General features: G+C 37.5%; 1 protein-coding gene across 1 annotated transcript in view; it reads right to left on the bottom strand.

Moving 5' to 3' along the window:
- Positions 1–14,454, bottom strand: part of PLCE1 (phospholipase C, epsilon 1) — a gene marked incomplete at its 5' end in the record, with an annotated part of 56,466 nt that overhangs the window by 6,366 nt on the left and 35,646 nt on the right. The window contains 10 exons of the mRNA XM_010289912.1: positions 129–390; positions 1,318–1,481; positions 2,241–2,531; positions 3,714–3,845; positions 8,066–8,183; positions 8,899–9,023; positions 9,787–9,828; positions 12,658–12,781; positions 13,804–13,962; positions 14,045–14,161. Of these exons, the coding sequence (XP_010288214.1) occupies positions 129–390; positions 1,318–1,481; positions 2,241–2,531; positions 3,714–3,845; positions 8,066–8,183; positions 8,899–9,023; positions 9,787–9,828; positions 12,658–12,781; positions 13,804–13,962; positions 14,045–14,161 (1,534 nt within the window). The remainder of the gene's footprint in view (positions 1–128; positions 391–1,317; positions 1,482–2,240; positions 2,532–3,713; positions 3,846–8,065; positions 8,184–8,898; positions 9,024–9,786; positions 9,829–12,657; positions 12,782–13,803; positions 13,963–14,044; positions 14,162–14,454) is intronic.

Below are 14,454 nucleotides of genomic sequence, written 5' to 3'. Positions count from 1 at the left end.
GTCTGGTATTTGCTCCCCATCATCTCTACAAAAATGCCATCGGCTGATTAAAAATATCCCTGTGGCAGGATTCAGTCCAGAAATCTGGACCATTTTGGCATAGGGTGTCACTACAAACTATACTGTACCTCTTTTTAGAGCTTTTAGAGGAATGATTCTCTGAGCTGTCACAGCCGAGCTGTTATTTTCAACAACTGCAAACCGAAGAAAGACCAAATCTTCAAAGTGAACCCGGAAGAGGAACTGTTCGTTCCACATGGGGTTGAGAGTGTTGCGATGAATGGGCTTCGTCCGGAAATGGCAGCTGTCCAGAGGCATCCCCAGCACATCGATTTCGATGCAGGGACTGCCCGTGCTGTTGCTGGGGCAGACGTTCTGTCCAGACACAATCTGAAGCCGAGGAGCACACAGAGAAACCAATTAGTGGAGTAATTCTTCTATTGTCACGATTCTGAGCTAAATATTGTTTAGCGCACTCCACAGTTTGTTAACATACTGATTTAATTACAGCGCTCCCCTACTTTTGTAATTGCCAGGGCAGTAATTTCAGCAGCAGAGCTGCTTCAGCCCCACCCCATGCCCTTGCTATGGTATCTTTCCTCTGAAAAAAATACACTACACATCACGAGTGTAACCATTCAAGGCATCTGAAAGTTAATCCAGAAAGAATGTACCAGTAACATAGTCAAAAAGGATCAACTTTTCCTCTTCGTTACTCTGGGGTAATGGCACTGACCTCTGGCTTGCTTTGGCATACACAGCACAAGAATTAGGTGTGCGATTACCGCAGCTGGGGGAATTTTGATTCCTGTGAATCTCACTTTTCTGAAACACTTAGAGGAAGGGACTAGCTTCTTAGAATACATTATTTTGGCCATAAATCCATGAAGGATATATTTTATTATATAACTTTGAAAAAACATTTTTTTAAGATTCAGTACAGCTTTTCATAATGGCTTTTTGTGTAGCTTCTCAAGTGTTCGCAAACGTGTGAAACATCCAGGCCCATGTATAATTTTACACAGTTGTGTAGTCCCGGGGAAAATGCTTTCAGGACTGGGTTTCAACAAATATTGTGAAGGAAACAGTGAAAGTAACTATGGATACAAACCAGCCAATAAAATAAAATGAAGACAATTATTTGCTCCTTCCCTCTCCAATTTCTTTTAGTTATGCTGACCTTCAGAAGTACAAGCAACAACGAAAGTTTCAATCTTTTCATACAGAAGCATGACTGTAATGCTGGTTAAAGACTGAGTGAAATGTTGTCTGCTTCTATCTGTTTGGCTGTATGAAATTTCCTTTTAATGTACTTACTGTTAAAGAATATATAGCTGGCTCCTTATTATCAAGATCTCTTTCTAACGGACAAAACTGCTGGTACATTGAACAATTTTTATCCCACATAACAGGAGGTTTCAAAACATATCCACAGCCACCATTAGCCTCAAACATCGCTGCATTAAGTTGCAGAGGAAGATCTGTGAAAGGAAGACAGCCAAAACTGACAAAGAGAAATGGTACAATGGAAAAACTAACAGTGAAGACCAAGACATATTTTAAGTATCTTTTTTTTAATTGTAATTGTGTACTATCAATTCATTTTTGCTTTTCAGAGATAGCTGTAATTTATGTATCCAGTCTATCCTATACTTAATTCTACAAAACTGTAAGAACAGTTCATTCTTTTCTATACCTTTCTGTTGTCTTTATCCAACTGTAGGGCTTGCCTGCACATATTCTCTGATAAGTTTCTAGGTATTTGCCCTGAACTGCAGAATGAAAAATCATTGACTGCGTAGCTTGGTGAAGGAACACAAGATAGGATAGAAAATGGCCCAAAAAAGTTTTGATCAACATTAAACCAGCATCCAAGGCAGCACTTCTAAGTAAAAAATAGTTCAGTACCTTTTTATACTTGAAATAATTGGAAAAGGGTAACAGCTACTTGAACTGGGGAAAACACCCAACCTTCGGCAATAAAATAAAAATAAAAATGGAAGGTGTTGCTGTCCAGGCACTTCTGTGCTATCAGGAGATCTGCTGCATTGGCATAAACTCTGGGATTGCTACTCTCAAGGACCACATTGTCATGGTATGAAACTGCTTGTGCTGGGGCACACAGACAGGTACGTCCCCTCATGATAGCAGGTAAAAAGCAAATGTCAAATACAAATTCACAGTTTAAGGACTTACTTAACATTTAAAATGTATTAAAATGCGCGTTCGTGTACCCATACCATCTGTTTGGTAGTTAAGAGCCACGAGCTGTACGCCATGGAGCCAGAAGATCAGTGGATGGGGATTTGAGGAGTCAATGCGTGTGGCAGCAGGGTAGGTCCTCAGGAGCTGACAGGTGGTGTGCTGGATCAGCTTCTGAGAGTACCGCCTGCACAGCCGCTTGGCAGCGTTCTCGTTCAGGGAGGAGATGTGGTAGCACTTGGGCGTCCTTATGATAGCACTGAGAGAAGCTGGAGAGTTGTAAGGAGAGCAAGGATCTTCCCAGGTCTGCCGCATCACATCAAAAGGACCTGGAAAATAAACAGTACTTTCAAGTTACAGCCGCAGATCCAGAGACTTCCAAGAACTCAATGTTTTCTAGTGAAGTATGTGTCCATACTTCGATTATGGTAGAAAAAGGTGATCCTGGAAAATGCCACTACTCAATATGAGCGTGACATTCCTTCTTATACAGTAAGAACAGTCCATGAGAGGAAACATAATGTTTAAGTATTGAAATGATACTGTGATTAGATGTGCTAACAACTATTTTCATAAATAAATACTTAATTGACATTTGCCTGAATAAAATAATAGAATAAAATTCTATTCTTCTCATTTATAAATTTTACAGGAGGAAGGGAGGCAAAATTGAAACCCATCTGCTAAGTCTCCGAACAGGCAGTCTACAGAGTGCCAATAAGTTAGGGGACAAAGCCAGCAAAATACTTATGTCCTTCAGAATTAGGCATGAGACATCTTCATTTTTAGGACACTGGCCTCTCGAAGGGAATCTAACCTGTCTGCTGCAGCCGTGCCCTTGGGCTGAAAGAAATGCAACATTCCTTGAGCCAGAAAATGAGTACAAGAAAAGGGTACAATTGTATAACTTTCTGTTTATGGCATTCACCTGACAAGGCAGGGAATCTGGATCTCATCCCTGCTTCAGAACCTTTTCTGTACTTTCTTTGTATTTATTTACATCTGGTCATATGCAGAAGTACAATTTCCAAGTTCACAAATTGAATCACCTGCAGAGTCTAAATACCTCCAAGGTGGAACACAGGAGTTTGCACCATTACACATTTGGACTTGGCTGAATTGTAGGCAACTAAACCCTACTTCAGACACTAGAAATCCTTGTCTGGATCCAGCCCAACAGTTCTGCCTTCCATTTGTTCTTCGAAAATATTCATTCATACCTTTTAAAACACAAACTTTAAGATACATGGCTTAAAATGTATGTTACGTTTGAATCATTTATGAATTAGGGTCTTCGTATTCCTGACCAAGTAATGCTATTTTAACATTCCACACTCAACACTTCAGTTATAACAGTGTTACTGTAATAGCTGCTGTGCTAACGAAAAACCATTCCGAAGTTCAACACCATACACACTGCAAAGTATTTGATCTTTAACGACTTGGTCTGGTACATTTGTTGGATTACAGAGTCATTCCATGTGACTGGTGAAAGAAGATGCTAACTTTACCTTTTCCAGATGCTTTGGCAAGAGTAGCTGACTCCCCAGGGCTCAGCCTGCCAGGATTGTTGCCAAAAATGGACTTCCTGCTTTTTCTTTCTTTTCCTCTGCTAGAGCCAGATGGGTTTAGAGTTGACAAGCCTGTTCCCATAAATGTAAAATAAATGAGCCAAAAAACATGACCAAGAGGGCAGGACATTTTCCATCATATTTTACATTATTTTTGAAGGCATGAATACTCCTGTTATATAGTACACAGGGCAAGCAGTGTATTTTTCTCCATAACTTAACATCTTTACATACATACATGCCTTTATATGTGTATATATTATGTATGTTTATATATATATAACATATATAAAAACTTACATGAAGCAATACAATATACAGTTATCTCTCTGTGATATTACTTTTCTCTATTTTACTTTTTGGCTTGAGGAATGTAGTGGCTCTATCTCAAATTACCAAATGGTCCTAATGAATACTAAAAAATTCTGCAGTCACAGTCCCAATGTATTCAACCTTAGAACAATTAAAAAAAAAAATCCTGTCTACAGAAGCAATAAATCTGTACCTTAGTGAATATAATGGAATTCATCTGGGATATAATATGTACATAATTAAATAAATGCAAGAATATGATTTAAAGATATAACATAAAGTAAAAAGCTCAAATGCTGTTGGTTAAACAGTTTAACCTTGAGATGTTTTCAGAGTTATCTTCTTCTGTTTAGAACTTGTATTTCAATGATGGGAATTATGGTAGGTGTGCAAAATCCATTAAGCATTTGATGGCAAATACGTACTATAAGTGGAGCTGGAAAGCTCTAGTGTAGCTGCTATTGAAACATATGCATTCTAGCAAAATAATCATTAAAATAATGATCTAAATCCCAGGGAAGTAAACAAACTTAATTCCCTTTAAGGTCAGTTTCTTTCTGTTGACTTGGAGAAAGCACACAGCAGACCAAAATTAAAGTAAGTCAAAATGCACGACAGTTATTCTGACACCCACAGCAGTGAGGTGAGGGACGCTCTCAGAGACTGAAGACACTGTTATTTGCCTAATTGTGACTCATAAAATGACCCCTATGAGCTCACATCAATTCACACCTGCCTAAAGAGAGTTCTGGACTTAACAGTAATATTTCAACTACAAATGTAAATCACAAAGAGGATACACTGGACTCTACTAAAGTCTGTCCACAGCTGTAAATTTTCAGCTCTCTATCTTTACAGCATGTCTACATGTACTCAGTAAAATTATGCTGATAGTTTCAATGCAACTGCTCGGGTTAGTAAAATCTAGGATATACACAAATGTTTTCAGCATTGGAGATGTACTTTCTCTTTGAGCCAAAGCATATACATAAACCACACAGAAGATGGTAGAAGCTGAGATGAAAGAATATGGACTGACTAGAAGAATGAGAAGTTATGCACTGTGTGCTTCCAAGCACTATTTAATCCCAGTTTTCAATGGATCAAATGGATTTGGCAAGCAAGATCCAGGTTGCAAAATCCTGTTGTGGAGACAGTCACTGAGGAAACAGGCTAACCTCATAAATCACCAGAGAGTGTAATGCAAAACACCACGGTTAACTGAACCTAGTGTGATGGCCACAGGGCAAGCTGCAGCTGGGAGTTTTCCTTCAGCCTTTCCCATGGCCGTGCTTTGCACGTGACATGCCTCCTCCCACAGAAAAACTCCATTTTTCACTCCAATTTAAACATGACTCCAAAATATAGCATCACCTATTCTTAGAATCATAAATTCATAAAATAATGGAGGTTAGCAAGCATCTAGAAGTCGTCTGGTCCAACCCTCTGGTCAAAGCAGGACCAGTTTAGATCCCACCACATTGCACATAGATCCAGTCATACTACCATAATGACGGAGTAAATGTTTTGTATTTCCCTAAAACCCCTATGCTATATCCTTGGAGTTACAGAATTTAGTGCCTGTAGCTTATGTTAGATATAACCACACTGCTTTACTGCTTTTAGATTTTTAATCCAGAGGATGGCAAACTTCCCTGCCCTTCTTAGTCTAACCATGCTAAAGTAACAGGTTAATTCTCATCTTCTCACCATGTGTTTCAGACCAACACTCAGTTAGTCTGCAGGTTTGCAGATCCTGAAAAAGAATTTATGGTACTTTTTTATGTAGGGTGCCCTTTATTATGTTCACTTTAATTTCTTGAAAAGCGATACCATAGGGGCAGATAGTCTGATACAATGGAGATGGCGACTGAATTTCCTGCTGGTTAGCTCAGGTGACTCCCTGCTCTCTGCACTTGATTGCGCAGATCCTGTTTTTATGTACTCAACTTTCTCTACTCATTGTGTAAGGATCCTCAGCACCAAGGCAACAAGCCATGTGCCAGTGTTACAGCAGTACTGTGCTCAAGTATGCTTCACTGCCCTCATCTTGAGTGACCCAAAAGAACAGACCTTCATCCTCTTAGATAATGGTATAATGATATCCAACAGACAGAAATTGAAACTAAGCAAGGATTGTAAGGGTCAAGAACCACCGAAACAACAAGAGCTGTGGTGGGTTCCGTGTTACCAGAGATTTTATAAACAAGAAATGTTATTTTCTCCACATGATAAATTCTGTTCTGACCAGGGAGCATTTAAGGAAGTCTGTGTTACTCAGGAGGCTAGAATAAGTGAACGTAACGGTCCTTGTCCTTTTTTATAGTCACAAATCAGTGATTAACATTCGGGGACATAGGCAACTGTAAACACACAATAGAAATATATGAAGACAGGAGAAATGAAGTATTTACACCATTGATAAAACATTGACATGAATTCTGCCCTCCCCATTTCCCAAACTCTCTCATTTCTGAGTTGGGTAGGAACCCAGTCAATAGAGCTACATAGTCACGGATGTACCAGCCTGGTCTCACTATTAATGGACAATATTGGGGTATATCAGTGCACCATGTCTGTGCCCTCCAGCTGAGCAGAGGAATCCAGTCAGTAGCGTGGTGGCCATGGAAGTCTACACGTCTTGCAGAGTAGGCAGTATTTCTCTCAAAGGAGACAAAGTTTGCTGGAAAACTAATTTCTACAGCTTCATGTGTTCATCTGTGAAAGGAACTAATTTTCTTAATTGTTCTATTCACGCCCTCTTTAAAGCAAGAGGAAGAAATCCAATAAGAAAAGAAGGTATTTCTTTTATAACTGAAATTACATTAAAAAATGAAGTATTTTGAAGTTTTCTTAGAACATCAGAACTTTTTTGTGTGTCAAAATGCTTGGAACAACTTAAACTCTCTCTGTTTAATCTTGAATATCATTCTTCAAAAGAAAATATTTTATTTGAAAGATATCTCATGGCAGATTTCATTAAAAAGAGTATCAGATTTTAATTTTTAGAAGTTATTATTTTTACAAGTGACACCTATAATTCTTAAAGTTATAGAAGATTGTAAAAGAATGTCTCTCCATTTTTCAGCATGTTTATCTTGCCTATTCGACACTATTTTATGTTTGGTTAGCTTCTCTGATCTGATTATAGTTCTATTTGTATAAGATCATGATTTGGCAGAATTGCTAACTTTTCCACAGAGAACCATTCCATTAAAAACCAGATTTTTCATTCAAAACATTAAACACATCAATAAACAATAAATTCTCAATTTAAAACTATTTATGTACACAGTATTAGCCAAAACACACTCAACCTCATGTCTCAGTACTGAACAAGTTACTATCAGTGATCTCCTCTTCAGTTACTCCCTCTCCTTCTCCTCTGCAAACATTATTCTTCCTACTGTACAAAAGACGACCCTCCTATTTCCTTAACCCCTTCCCTAAAGAGCGTGTGTGTAATCAGCTGTCCTCACCCACGCGATGAAAAGGCTCCTTTACCCCCCTCAAATGGCTCCGCTCCTATCCACTTAGGAAAGAACAGAAGATGCAGCTGCAGGTGAAGGTGAAACACGAAAACTGAAGTCTTTTAAAGAAACGTGACAAGCTCACTCCTGCAAGGTACAAAGAAAATTTTCCTTCCTAATTCAGTATGTCCTTACATGGAAACTCGGAGCTCTTAAGATACAGCTTTCTGTCGTCTGTCATTTGGCAATGAAGCAGTTGTCTAAGTTTTGAAGACTGGCAAATTTCACTTTTGTGAACATTTTAATATGACAAACAGTATGTCTTTACATAATTTATCTATACTACTTCTCAGCCAGAAGCTATCATTGTGTAGTCTACCAAATCATCAAGAAAAACAACTCCTCCACTACTTCAATTTGAAAGCGCTTGTACTAACTGATTCAAAACATAAACATAATGTCTCTAAGAATTAGAGAGTTTAAAGCAATAAAACAGGGCAGTGTACTTACCAGGGAACTTTACAGCTTGACAGTAAATGACAAGATCTGATAGCTCTGGAGCTATCTGCCTGCTTTCCTTCTTATTTTGCGGAAGATAGAATTCTTCACCCAGCTCCATATCGTACACCTAAGTGGCAATTCCAGGAACATATAATAATAAAATTACTGAATGTGAAAGTACTCTTGCATATCTTATGTCCTTAAAATTCTTTATGTCTTTCTTCCTATATGGTTTGCTGTCTTCACCTAACAGACTTCTGTGTGCAGGTTTATGCATCAATACCTGTTACTGATATTGGAACAGTGTGCAAAGGCCTCAGAGTCAGTTCTACAAAAATTTAGACAAAAACATCTGTGTTCAGAAGAAACTACAATTTACTAAATAGCAATGCAGTGGTTCAGTTGTCTGAGGATTTAATAAAAAGTAACATGGCAAACTGATATGATAGTGCAATATGTTAAAGTGATTTATATACACACAACAGTTGCTGAAGATTCAGATGAAATCTTCAGTTCCATTGATGTTAATGGAAATCTGATATCTAAATAAACTTCTGGATTTAGCTTCAATGAAGTCTTTTGTTGTCAGCAATGACAGTTAAAATTTTCAGCCAAACAACCTGTATATACAATAACCTCTGAGGACCTTTCTTGAACAGTACGCTGAGTGTTTGCTCTATTTAATCTATTTTCTCTGGTGTGTTTCCATGCTTTCTACTATTTGTCTTCATTAAAGCGCATTTGCCATCTGATGTCTCAGTTACCTAAACTGCTCAAATCCTTTTGAAGCTGGTTATATATCAAAGTGTGGCTGAGAAGAAAGAGGGAAAAAGCAGAACTACCTTTCCTTTATTATTGTACGTAGCACAATCAGCCTTCTTTATTCGTTTGGCAGTCTCTTCATTATATTCAAACTGCAGTTTATCACTTGATAATTTATTCTCAGGTCGGTCTTCAAGAATGTTATCTAAAAATTAATGGGATTTCAATAAACATAAAGTCAAACAATTTCAACTGGAAATTTAATTTGAATTAACAGTATTTGTGGACAATGCTGTGAATCTTCTCTGAATAACCAGTTGCCAAAATAATGCATTTACTGGTCAAAGCATTCTCTTTTAGTAGTAATTTTGTACTTTAAAAATTTAATGCTCAGCTTTGGTTAATATGTTGCACTTCTTTAAAAGCCCATCCTTTTGTGCTCAGAAGATGCTTAAAACAAAATCATCTAATGAATTAAGCTTGCTATCTGAAAACCACCGATATTCCTGAACAACAAAGAATTGCTCAAGTCCAAACACAATTAACCAAATCAAACATGTACACGTCTTTGTACAGAAAGTTTTGTCTTTCCTCTCCTTACATTCACCACGAACAAATATTTTTTACATCTACAGAAATTCCTCTTCAAAGCTACGTATTTATCAAGAGAATAATGCACCTACTAATTTGGTCTTTCTGGACCAAAATATTGTAACTGTCACAAAAGGAATGCTTTTATCTCATTCCTGATATTCTTGATGCTTTGCCCATATTCTTTTTATGCATAACCAGTGTCACACATGCAGCCTTCTAACAGCTCCTGACCAGTTAACAAATGACATTAAAAAATATCTTGATTGCATTTTTAATATGAAGTGGAAACCATATATTCACACTGTCACATTTAACAGGCTGGAGATGCAGTGCTGACTTCATGCAGTTAAAATGCTCAACCAAATGGCCTTTACCTTCCTGGCTGTTAGGAGCAGGCGAAGCATTAAGGACATCAGCTACAGGGAAACAGATTCAGAGAGGGAATAAGAGTAAAGGAAATTAAGAATTACAGCCAGAGAAATGAAAATTAAGTGTCAGTTGTAAAACTATTAGCCTTATATAAACCTAATGTATCAGTAAGGAAAATAAAACTGAAAATCTTTTAGAAAGTTTACAGACCATTATTTAGATTAGTTTTGCCAGATTATTAATGTAATTAAAGATCCCAAAGAACGATCATTGTAATAAAGCAGTAAACCATGCTGCAGATTCCTTTATATATCGGAAGGTGTGAATGTTTCTTGCTTCAGATTTCTCAAACCTTCTCTTAACTACAACATTGCTCAAACAGCACTTACTGCAGCTAGCTTGCAATATTTTCCTGGCAAGTGTGTTAACAAAGATCTAATTTTTTCAGTGCAATTTATATCTACACTAGCTCCACCCTGTCCTACACAAGGAGTATTCTCAAGTATCCAGTTAGGCCAACTTTCTAGCAAAATGCAACTGAAGACAACACCAGCAGCAAACTCATATATTTTCCTATTAGCATAAACAATACTGCTGACCCACAAGCAGTGTCCAGTCCTTAGTTTGGTGACTATTTTTAAATCATTAACACAGAAGCAAGTAATGTAAATAAGAGACCAGCTGGAAAGAAGTCCTGTGCTGCAGGGCATGGCACAAGCCTTACATCTTCCCTGAACACAGTACCTAGAACTTAAGCAGGTACCCATTAGACTTAAAGGTTCAATGAGTGAAGTACCTTACCTAGGAGAACATGCCTAACTGTGTCAGACCAATGGTCCATCTAGCTCAGTGTTCTTTTTCTGACAGTGGCAAGGGGAAATGCTGTTTAAAGAGAGCATCCAGCCACTAGTCATGGTCCACTTCGCTTGTACCACCCCAAACATCCATAATTGCTGAATATTAGGGATGTTGGACCATACATTTCTACCTATAACATTTGCTTATAAACCTGCCCATGAATTTGTCCAATCCTTTTTTTCAATCTGCTGATACCGTTTGCCTCTGCAGTCTCCTGTGGCAGCAAATTCCAGAAGTTTACCAACAGTTGCACAAAGTAATACTTTATTTAACCTGTTTTAGACTTATCTTCCACTTGTTTTACTGAGCACCTCTTAGATCTCAGGAGTAACAGTTCTGTATCCTTCTTATCTACCATTTAATGATTTAGTAAGCCTGCTTCAAATTCACCCCTCAGTTCTCTTCTCTACCAGCTGGAGAATTCCAACCTTTTCAGACTTGTGCAAGGCCACCACCACACTCCCTTTGTTTTTTCAGTTGCCCTTCTCTCTAACTTCCTTAACTTCACCATATCCTTCTTGAGATATGGAGGCAAGAACTGGACAGAGAACTCAAGTTGTGGGACATTAAGGTTTTATATTGAAGCAAAAAGATGTTTTATTTTCAATACTGTTCCTGATGGATCCTCATCTTTTGGCTATCACTGCACACCAAGCTGAGGATTTCAGAGAACTTTCAATAATTCCATGATCTCCCAGACTGTAACTGCCGTTGTTGAGTTTAGAATCACGTAAGCAAGGTTTAAGTTTTTTCCCTTAAATGTATTACTTTATGTTTATCTATACTGAAGTGCATCTGTAACTTTTTTGTCCCTTTGGTCAGTTTTGTGACCCATTTATGAAGTTTAACAATGGTGCAGGATTTAACTACTGAAAGACCTTGCTATCACTTGTACCATCACTGCTGTCTCATTGGGTAAACGTGCTGTGATCTACTTTGATATATTCTCCAAAAATTACCAATGAAAAATAATGAGTAACCCATTTAGATGCATCCAGCTTGTTCAATCCATGCATTGGGGTTTTGGCAAATGTCCTTTGACAAAACTTGAGAGGATTAAATGTTTCTGACTCCAGCTGTTTGCTTTACCAGAACCTACCAGCCCTGCAGCAAGAGAAGCAAAACAAGATGCATGACTTCAGCTCAGCTGCCTCGGTCTGGCACATTCTCTCTTTCATCTGTAGTTAAATCAAATGGGTCTGACTGAACTGGAGAGCTAAGTAAGTAGTAGAAGTTACTAACGGCAGTATTTGTTATCACTTCTGGCATGCCAATCATTATATGCAATCTATAAACTGGCCCTAAAGGCAGATTTATGCTAAACTGCCAGTTCCTGAAGGCTAGGATAGCTGAAGCATAGACAGCACATGAACTTACAAGGCAAGTCACTACAGCATGCCTTGCCACTTTTTAACTGAGCAGCTAAAGCTTTAATAAAGCCATCTTTATTGAACAAGCCAGGGACTCAGCAGCTTCTCTATCTTTACTCATAAAGTGAACAGCTGATGCTGAATGGGTAACTAAAATAGGTATTTCAAGGGTCTCTGGGATTAGATAGTAACCAAGGAGGACTGTGGACAATCCGCATCTTAGGTCAATTTAATGGCAGTCATGCAGGGGCTAACCCTGTTGTGAACCTTGAGCTTTCAAGTGTCTAAACTCCTTAGGAAAGACCATACAGGCAAATGTAGATACAGTACACTACGAACACAATCATTTTGCATAATATAAATGATATAAAATATAATTTATAAACACTACAATTTAGCATACACTGCATAGTTAAATCACCTAATGATTGGAGTTAAAGTCACACTCAAGTCGTCTACATAGTCAAATTATTTTCACAGTATTATAGACGACTGCACCAAAGTGCCACCAAGGACATTTAGTACATCTTCCTCTCACAGGGTAAGATCAACTTACCTACATCATTCCTGAACTAGAATATTTACATGCCTTATTGCTACAGTTCTAACAGCACTGTAATAAATAAATAGATAAATAAATATTGTTACCATCGGAGAGAGATTCATAGTCATAGTCATATTCATCCTCTTCATCTTCTTCCTCTTCATTGGTAGGTGTGGGGTTGCTAGCACCGTTGCTGGCCTGTGCTTGCATATGCGCCAGCTGGTGAGCCTAGAGCAACAGAACCACTTATTACATTATTGGTACATATTTTTAAAAAACAGAAGAGTTTTCATCACTGTTTGCATCTTATTTTATTTGTACAAAATATAAATATTTATATGAATATATATAATAGAAATAAGCAAGATTGTTAAGATCAAAGTAAAATATAATTTTAAGGGTTTGAATATACAGAAAACTTGTATTGGTAGAAAAAGAGCCAATAAGATATGAAATCCAATTAATTATGGGAAAACGTCCACTTTGCACATTATTCAGAGCAAGACCGCCTTTTTCCAGTCTAAGTATGCTGTTTTGGAAACAGTTTAAAAGTTTTTTGAAAGATGGAGAATGTCCATATACTGGTGCAACCAGTACTTACTCTGATACAAGAACTCAATTTAATTCAATTGTGTTTACATTTTGGGTAAAAGCAATTAGTTTTCAAGGATTCAATCTAATTGCTGACTAACCATAGACATTATTAAATTGAGGCCACCAGAGATGCAACCTTAATTTTTAGAAACATTAATTTAAAAAAATACTCATAAAGGTAAAAGCACTACTTGAAAGCAGAGTCCCCCCAAAAAGGGAGTAAGAAAGAGATTATTTGCCTAGCTTGAATATGAAAAAAGAAACAAAGCAGAATTCTACTAAAAATTATTATAAACTGTATATATACACACATACTCAATGCATATCACTATTTCTCAACAAACATGAATAGCAAACGTGATAGCCTCAGAGTGAAACTTCATTTATATTTATCACATAGGACATGTGGTGCTAACCATAATATCATGAGGTATTATAAAACTAAAAGACACTAAAATTTTGTTATGCTGTATCAATACTTCACTACATGTTTCATCTATTTATTTGAAAGTGTTGCAATCCACTATGAGTCTTCCAAGCATGAATATGCATGAGATTATTCTGCTGCATTTTGGAATGGCAAAAACTCCACACACAAAGGAATTATTTCTAACAAAAGTTAGGTCTCACTGCTTGCTATTAAGGAAGGACTTCACCTTTTGTTTCAATATATCCACTGGTGTTTGATGGGCTTTCAGCTTCTTGTTTTTAAGCAGGATTTTTCTTTTCAGTTGTCCAGGTGAAGGAAGCATGGGGTCATCAGAAAAGTCACTCTCAAATAAAAACTTTGTTACCAGCTTATCTCCAAATACGTTCTGAAATATTGAAAACATGTGATATATTATGGAGAATCCCAAGGCGCGTGCTTAGAATAGTTTACCACAACTTATGGCCTACCTTGAAAATTTCAGCCATCTTGCGTTGCTGAGGCAATGAACAGTGGTTTTCTATTGATATGATAATTGGCATGTCGGAGGTGATAAATGCATTGCGATCAATAGCTTCAACGACCTCCTGTGAGAAAGAAAGGTCATTGAAAGAACATGTGATTATTTTACAGCGTTCAGTTAACTTACTGTTAGTTGGAAGGCGAGAAAGGAAGGCATGTTTTCCCCTCTAAGAAGAAAGAATCCACAATTCGCTTTCAAAACAAGCTCCTGCAGATTAACCTAGCATCTTGTTACAACAGAAGTGGTAACAGCTACTTATGGTAGTTATGCTGACAATAAAAAGACAGAAAATTACAGCACACATGCTACAAAAACTAATTTGGAAAGCTTGATGTTTATAATTGAGGAGTCCATGTT

Source organism: Phaethon lepturus, unplaced genomic scaffold (assembly GCF_000687285.1).
Source record: "Phaethon lepturus isolate BGI_N335 unplaced genomic scaffold, ASM68728v1 scaffold9256, whole genome shotgun sequence".
NCBI lineage: Eukaryota > Metazoa > Chordata > Aves > Phaethontiformes > Phaethontidae > Phaethon > Phaethon lepturus.
The sequence above is the reverse complement of the archived record's forward strand: the minus strand, read 5'-3'. Positions and strand labels throughout refer to the sequence as shown.